The sequence below is a fragment of the Neolamprologus brichardi genome, chromosome 2 (genome assembly GCF_056152115.1).
Source record: "Neolamprologus brichardi isolate AB-2024 chromosome 2, ASM5615211v1, whole genome shotgun sequence".
NCBI lineage: Eukaryota > Metazoa > Chordata > Actinopteri > Cichliformes > Cichlidae > Neolamprologus > Neolamprologus brichardi.
In genome coordinates this window covers 31,545,938-31,554,564 of record NC_142105.1, presented here as the reverse complement: position 1 = coordinate 31,554,564, position 8,627 = coordinate 31,545,938, and the positions used below count along the sequence as shown (strand labels likewise).

General features: G+C 38.6%; 1 protein-coding gene across 1 annotated transcript; it reads left to right on the top strand.

Annotated features, from left to right (window-relative positions):
• The first annotated feature begins 34 nt into the window (after nt 1–34).
• Nucleotides 35–3,428, top strand: vgll1l (vestigial like family member 1-like). Its single transcript, XM_035911802.2, has 4 exons — nt 35–266; nt 982–1,184; nt 1,279–1,635; nt 2,626–3,428. Exons 2-4 carry the CDS (start codon nt 995–997, stop codon nt 2,661–2,663), a joined length of 585 nt encoding a protein of 194 aa, XP_035767695.2. The 5' UTR covers nt 35–266; nt 982–994; the 3' UTR covers nt 2,664–3,428.
• The last annotated feature ends 5,199 nt before the right edge of the window (nt 3,429–8,627 follow it).

The following is an 8,627-nucleotide window of genomic DNA, read 5'->3' as shown; positions in this document are numbered from 1 at the left end:
CGTGTTCATGACTGCTCACACGCCCACCCAGGCTACCACATCCAGTAACTTTAGAGGCTCTGCGAGGGGAACGTTTTGTCTTAAGCAGAAAAGAAAAAGACCAAACGCCTGGCGTTGGTTCTTGGAATCAAAAACACAACTCTGGTGTTTAAACAAAAGACAAACGACTTCTTTTTTTTTTGTTCAATTGCTGCTCATCATTACTTTGATCAACCAGTCAATGCTAGGTTGCAGTCTTTGCTCACCTTTGGTCATCATCAGGTCAGGTAAGAGAAACAAGTTACTAAAAATATAAGTGAAACGTTTTTATTAGTTCAGTCATCTTACATGGAAGTTATTCTTCCTGTTCTCACAACAGGTTGAATGAGTGTTTTATTCTGTGTGTGTGTGTATCTCAATCTTTGATACTTTTAAGCTACACTGACTGACTTTTTTTTAACAACCCATATGCATTATTAAGCATTTCAGCCCCCTGATTTTGGCATTTTTGATTGCACATGCATAGTTTATATATTTCTTACTACCAAGTATCATATCAAGTGATATGTGTTTTTGTTTTCATTTTTTTTCTATATTATTATTGTCATTCAGTGCATTCAGACACCTTAAATTTTAAATTTAGGTGTCCTTTACAATCTTGCTATTTGTGTTGAACGTTTTTACATGTTAATCATCATCACAGCAGTGTGTGGTGCGAGTCACAGGGCAGCAGGAGGACCTTTTGGCCTTTTTATTTCTGTGATCTTAATATTAAATAAGTATGCTTGTGGTTAAAAAAAAAGAGCAGATAGGATGTAATATATCTGTCAGTGTTGAGTATATAATGTACGTGAATGTAAACAAATAAATAAAGTGAAAATAGGTTTTTAAGCTTTACAATGATACTAACATATTTAAGCTTTTTCATTCTCTAAACGCTCATAAGGTTTTAGTTCCTTTTGTTTGTAAATCAATCAAAATGACGTATTATCTGTTCACCAGTCACAGCTGACCCATGGAGAGAAGAACAGACAGCCCGATCGCTGTTAGCGTGGAGGAGCACTCCAACTTCGTCATCCTGACATACTTCCAGGGGGACATTAACAGCATGGTGGATGCTCACTTCAACCGTGCTCTCAAGAAAGATTACAGTGCTAAGGAATCAGCGATAAAGACAAAGAAACACTCTAAAACTATTAAACTGGGTGAGAGTATAAACTTAACACTACATGGCTTCACTCTAACAGCAGTCAGACAGTTTTATCTTCATTCTTTGACTGTTTGTCTTTGTCCCTACAGAGGACCCAGCAAGCACTTGTCAGGGCATTGCTATCGACTCCTACTCAATGTCACAGGTCTCCCCTGCATCACGTCTGCTGACCATCACCGCTCCAAACAATACTTCTAGCTCCTGGTCTACATTCCCTACCAGGGCAGGAGAGGGCCCGGGGTTGTCGTCAATTGCATACTCCCTGTCCCCAGATGGGTTAAGTCTCACTGGTCAGCAGTATGCCTCATCCCTGCTCAATCTACTGCACAGCGACCGGGGTGAAATGGGACCAGTTGCCTCCAGTTCCAAGCCCGAGCTCCTTCCCAGCTGGACAATACCTCAAGGGTTTAGAGAGTCTGTGGACCCTGCTGTAGCCTTTGAATCTGGTAATTCTGCAGCTGTAATACAGAATGTTTACAAAAGCTTCCACACAGGAAAATGATATAAATCCTTCTTGGATAGAGAATTGTCTTAGAATAAGGTTAAAAAATATATATAAGGAGGTATAAAAGTAAATTCAGAGAAAGACAGGTTGCAATAATAATTAGTTAGAGTAGCCAATTAAAAACTTAAAAACTACTGCACTCACAGGAGCAATTAAATATTTTGACATACTTAATTTTTTCTGATTAGAGGATTTAAGATTTTCACTTATTTAAGATGATTATAATGGCTGTAAACTGTCTTCTGTGGTTCAGAAGGAGATTTCCAGTCTTTTTCTGATCAGTGCAGTTTTGTGGCATCTTTGCATTATTTTCATGATCTATTCCAAATTGCACCGTTCCATTATTTTTTAACAGGTTCCAGTATTTTGGATTTTGGCATGTATTCAGGAATATTAGTAAAAATTCATTTCACTAGTTTCCCCCAGTCCCTCAACTTAAAATGTAAAGCTTACATGCTTGAATGGCATTTGGGCTATTTTATAACCGAGAAAAAAGCGACAGCCAAAACAAAACAAGAAAAATGAAGTTAACACATTAAATCAGTATCATTAGTATTCTTAAATGATCTCTGATACAGCTGAATTCACAGGAAAGGAAGCATGATTTATATTCCCATAACAGAACACCTGATTCACATTTAATATATATTATTTATTAAGAAGGTGACTACTGTGGAGGTCGGCAGATGTGCCAGAGATTATTATAGAGGTTATTATACTACAGTAGTCTAATTGTTTTTGGAGTTTTTTAAACCCCAGAAAGCTGACACTCAATATTATAGCTTCCTTACTTGTAGCACTTAAGAGTTTTGTGCACTTGTTAAAAAATAAAACACATATAAATTTATCACATTATATATTGCAGCAACATTTTACTGAACGTACTTTATTTTGCACATCCTTTAGAACTAAGCATTTGTCCTTTTTTCAGGACGGCATCTGGAAAAGAAGGACTTGCACTGGTACTGAAGGGTGAACCTGTGGCTCTGTAAAGCCACCTGTCTTTCTGTAGCCGTTTGTACTTGTTCGACGGGCCTGCAAGGATCATCTGAGAACAAACCGAGAGGAAAAAGCTGTGCGAAATGACCTCAGTGCCTTAGCATGTAGTAACTGGAATAATCTTTCTAAAGAAGAACAGTCTCTGACAAACTGGTTCTTCAACTCCTGTCATTCCAGAGCACTGCATGTGCTGCTGCTCTGTTTGTGGTGGAGTTGAATGAAGGCTTTCTCTTTCATTTTTTTGTGGGCATACTTCAGTAAATAGGCCAGTATTAAGAATGAACATGTAAATGTAAAATTTTGACATAACCTCTAATTAATCAATTAAAGTTTGTTTGGATTGGACCTTTAGTTGAAGTGACGATATTCTATGTACATAGGAACAGACGAATGAAGGATAATGTACTGTAATAATTACATATTTTCTGTAATACTGTCAAGGTAAGGTGTCTGATGGTGTAACAAGAAATCAGATATACACAGTAGACAAATAAAACTCTCAGATATCATCCGATGCTAAACAGACGTAATATTTTCATTCTGGTTTGAAAAATAACGATCATGCAACAGATAATCATGTAAAATGAACAATGCTGACACCTTTTGGCATGTTTTATGGCTTTTGCAAGAGCATTTACCCGAATAATGAACTTAAACTTTGATTCTTTAAAGAACATTTGTTATTATATTTGTGTTGTTTTACTTAAATATAAGTTGTATGACTTTTAATTACAACTACTACAGCTACTTGTACTTTAATAAATGATGTGAATATTTCTTCAACTGCTGCTTCTGATTTACTTAAACATTAGTTCATATCACAAGAAGTATTATCCATCCATCCCCTTTATCCTTATCAGGGCTGCGGGGGGACTGGAGCCTATCCCAGCTGTCTCGGTGCGAGAGGCAGGGTGCACCCTGCACAGGTCACCAGTCTGTCGCAGGGCCAACACATAGACACAGACAACCATTCGCACTTACACCGATGGGCAATTTACAGTTTCCAGTTAACCTGTCCCCACTAACTGCATGCCTTTGGACTGTGGGAGGAAGCAAGAGTACCCACACAAACACAGAGTCACATGCAAACTGCACAGAAAAGACCCCGGCCTGATGGTGGAATTGAACTCAGGACCTTCTTGCTGTGAGGCAACAGTGCTAACCGCTGTGCTACCCCACGAGAAGCGCCACGAATATCAAAAATTAAACCAAAAGCACGGCTCAATAAATAAATGTAAAGACTTTTACTCAGAAAAAACAGGCAAATAAATTACAAACAGAAAAAATAAAAACATTTTTGTAAACCAGACCCTTTTTTTTAGCATTTACAGATGGATGGAAATGTAAAATGAGGCCAAAGGCAAAAATATATCACCAGTGGGGTGCTCTGTGTATGTTCCTCGAGGAAGGTGCATGTTTCTTCAGGGTCCCCAGTAGCCTGTCTGCCTAAAATTCAAAGTATAGTATACATATCTATATATAGTTCCAGGTATGCAGGACAAGAGCTTTGATTTTCTTAGATTTTTCTTTAATGTTTTAGAAATTATACATTTTTACATAAATTCCTTTTATTTATCAGTTTGGTACAAGAACAACTCAGGTGTGAAAAAATAACTGAACAGTGAGTGGAGAGCAGGGAAGCTTATTTGAACAGAAAAGGGCTGCAGGTCGGAGTGGCATGGTCTGAAAAAACCAGAAGGAATGAAAGAAGGTCAGAAACCATTTACAGTCATTGTGCTTCTTAATAAATAAATAAGTGAGACAACAAAGGTTTCATTTCATCCTGCCTTACATACAGTGAAAAGTCATTGTGGATACCACGGAGATTTCATTATTAATAACAATGACTTGAATAATTGTCATCCAAAGTTAAACCCACATTCAATACAAACGTAAATCTGCTGCTATTTTATTACTGAAGAGAGATCCACTTCTGTGCGAAGTCTGCAGAATAAGCGCCGAATTAGAGCTAAATCAGACTGCCTTTCACATTTCACTGTGTTCTCGAAATCACGTATCAGCAGAAAGTGTCAAAAAGAGATGAGTTTCACATTAATCTTCACAGCAGGGTAGTATGGCAGGAATCATCACATTTATAATAATGACATCTTTTTGTCACGGTGCACCGGAGTAGGATGGATGAGGATGTTTTAGTTTCTTACTTATTTTGTCATCCTATTGTGCGAATTTTGACTTTAAAAAAATACATTTTATATGCATCGTGTGTCATTTTCCGAGAGCTTTAATTTTACTTTTGACCATTTTCAGCGATACGTTCAGCATCACTGCTGCCGTTTTACATCCGTTTCTGTATAGACTAACTATGTTTCTTTGAAAACACATGCAGCACATGATAACTCTGTGAGTGGAATATGTTTAGTGTCAGCTCACCAACTGGTTTTTCTAATAGAGATGACATTATATTTAACTGTTGACATTTTTCATGGTCACAGATGGAGGACGAGCTGTCTCCACATTATGAGGCTGGTCTAATGATGATGCTGAGTTATTATTAGTTTCTTTCCATCTGCTACTTCGATACAGCATGAATGGGTTACCAAATGGGCCTTCTGGGCGCTGTTCCAACAGGCACAACCAGGTGCAGGTATTGGAGGATGAGGTAACTTTCAGGTGTCTGTACTCACAGGTCTAACATCTTATAATTAAAGCTACTGGCCAACACCTTTATGTGACATTTAACATTCATAGAACAGGAACATGTTGCAGCTATCACTAGAGAATAAGCACATAATATACTTGTTTACGGCGGTTGAGCTGTAAAAGCAGTCTTATGGGGATCTGTAGGCGAGCAAACCTGCCTGTTTATGGAAACTGAGCAAAGAATACTGTGTGAGCAGAACCAGCCGGTATCACAACTTCCACGCATACTACTTTCAGCTCCAGGCAAAGTTTGTTAATCAGTAGTATTGCATAATGACGACTTTATTTTGACACTATTGCAACACCATTATAATGTTAAGCTTCTGTCAGTTGATTTCGATGTGTTCACTATACAGGTTTTTTTTTTCCTAAATTTCGATATGCAAATGAAATCGATTTTTGACTGCATGAAATTAAAAATGTTTGGATAAATCCCATCTAAGCCACCGCAAGGTGCTGTTAACTCTAAATGTACTTGTCTCTCTATAAAACAGCTTCCAGACCTGTTAATTGGCTGTGCATTATAATAATAATAATAATAATAATGGATTGGATTTATATAGCGCTCTTCAAGGCACCCAAAGCGCTTTACAATGCCACTATTCATTCACTCTTGCATTCACACACTGGTGGAGGCAAGCTACGGTTGTAGCCACAGCTGCCCTGGGGCAGACTGACAGAGGCGAGGCTGCCATATCGCGCCATCGGCCCTTCTGGCCAACACCAGTAGGTGGGTAGGGTAAAGTGTCTTGCCCAAGGACACAACGACCAGGACAGAGAGCCCGGGGATCGAACTGGCGACCTTCCGGTTACAGATACGCTTCCCAACCCCCTGAGCGATGGTCGCCCCGCATTGAGAGATACAACACACATTTGAGATGTGATACATTCATATGGAGTTACCTTAAATATAGTGGGTAATATGTAACATTTAAGAAAGCGGGTTAGATTACTGACAGTTATAAAGAACTATATAGTGTTAAGGTTTTATAAGCTTTAGATTTATATAAGATTTATATTTGTTTTGCAATATAAAACAGAAGGGAAAAATGTTCTACTGTAAAGATGTCAAATACTTCTTGTTTGCTCACATTGCAGTATGGGGTATTTAAAGAACATATAGTTCATGTGAAAATTAAAAATATTGTTCTCCAACACTGACAAAATTCTGCAGTGTTTCAAGTCAATTTCAGTGAAGTGTGCAAAGAGAATTCTTAAATGCTCACTTTCTTTTAAGACTGACAGTCTCTTAAAAACAAGAAGCAGGTGTGAAAAGAACTACAGAGGTTCAGATTGGAAGGGCTTCTTGTTAACAATTTAAGGATCTTTCTGGTATCTTTGAAAACACTGCAGAAAGAAGATTGGCAGCAGGTGTGAAGGGGGAAGAGCAGTCAATTTGTGCCTCACCAGGAGGTCGGCGTGGATTCAGAAACCATGCAGGCTTGAAACCGCAATCCGCCTTTTTCTCTTGTGTCGAGCATAATCAGGCCAATCTAAGGCCTATGTTTGGGGGCCGGTGTTGGTAAGGCAATTGGCTCTGAAGTGATTACTGCCCACTGAGCTTTCGACAAGCCCGTGATGCTGATTGCAGAGTTGCAGAGAAGAGGGGCATAAGGAGTTTACGGTTGCTGCATGTGAGCTAATGGAACCGGTGACCTGCAGCATTTGAGATTTACCCTGCGTGATGGCGGCTGAATGATATGTATCAGTCAGATATCAGTTGTGATTTCACTTAGGTGTGCTGTTTTTTTTTTTAACACTTGCAGCTCTCTTCTCAGCATGTAAACATGCACACTGTCACACACACAGCAGGCAGCATCAGATAAAAATGTTAATCATTGTATTTAACGCATTATTTTAATGTGGGTCTATTTTGTCTGTTTATTAAAAAACACAGAGGGATTTTAAAATGCATGTTTATATTCAGGATGATCAGAGAATACACACTTCTACCGGTAAACCCACTGTTCAAACTAGTCCAGTGCATTATTGCATATTTTGGTATCAATCCAATACCGGCTAAATACATCGCCAGTATTGTCGATACTAATAATAATACCGATACTTTTATCTTATAAAGGCAACTTATGTAGGGGAGAGTGGTGTGTCATGACTTCCGAGATTAATCATCAATTTTCAAATTCTTAACAGAGTTTAATGATGACTAAATCACTGTTAACACAACAAAACAACCCTTTTCATGTATTTTGAAACTGGGGTTTTTTCGAGACCTTGAATGGAAACGTGGCTGTCTCTACAGGAGTTTGGATCATTTCTGTTGTTTAAATTTATACAGGCTATAATTAAAATAACCTTACAAGGAACAAACGACTCATAAGAAAGAGGGGCCGGAGAAACGGACCTGCACGAAGGCCAAGTATAGCATAAATAAGGATGATTTTGAACTGTGAATCCAGCAGAGCTTGTTTCGTGTAACCTAATAATATGTGTAGATAGAAAGAAGCACAGGTTTTCTTTAAAAAACATATGTTTTTTTGCACATTTCAGACCCTAGAACATATATAGATAGAATGACATACCAGATGTTTTGTATTGTTTTAAGTTTATTTCTGTACTTAGGTACCGGCTTTTGCTCGTTACCAGTTATTTCCTCTATGGAAATGATACACAAATCTCTCTGAACTATTATAAACAGCAAGATGGAGACAGATAACTCTCAGATCTCTTACTTACTCTTGGCACACTTTAAAGCAGTGGTTCCCAAACTTTTTTTGCTGGGCCCCCCTTGTTTTACAAGAAAAATGTTCGCGCCCCCCTCGCGCGCGCGCGCATGCACGCACGCACGCACGAACACATCCTCCAACCACACACACCCATATTTTGCTCCATTGCGGTGTATTTCACACCTCAAATATTTAGTAAACAATTAAGCAAATACAAGTAATCTGCAATAAATGACAGGTAGTAAGGAAATAAACTACTAAGTCTTTTACGCTACGTCCACACCTACACGGGTATTTTTGAAAACGCAGCTGTTTCTTCCACACGTAAACGGCGTTTCGAATCACCGAGAACGGAGATTTTTTAAAACTCCTTTTTTGCGTTTACCACGAGGAATACAGAGTTCCTCAGGCAACGTCAAAGGTATGTGCATTTTTTCACGTCACGCTGCGCGCCACGTTATTGTTTACATGAGATGAATTGCAGAATGGCAGATAGAGACGAAATACTGTTAATCTGACTATCTGCAGGTTTTACAGGCTTACATATACAAGCAGTTACTGTCCCTCCATTTAGAAAGGCAGAGGCGTC

Bases quoted from the DNA above. Each gene is read 5' to 3' on its own strand.
- vgll1l (XM_035911802.2), top strand. From the start codon at position 995: ATGGAGAGAAGAACAGACAGCCCGATCGCTGTTAGCGTGGAGGAGCAC. The intron at 1,185-1,278 runs GTGAGAGTATAA...TTGTCCCTACAG, and splicing joins CTCTAAAACTATTAAACTGG to AGGACCCAGCAAGCACTTGT. The intron at 1,636-2,625 runs GTAATTCTGCAG...TCCTTTTTTCAG, and splicing joins TGCTGTAGCCTTTGAATCTG to GACGGCATCTGGAAAAGAAG.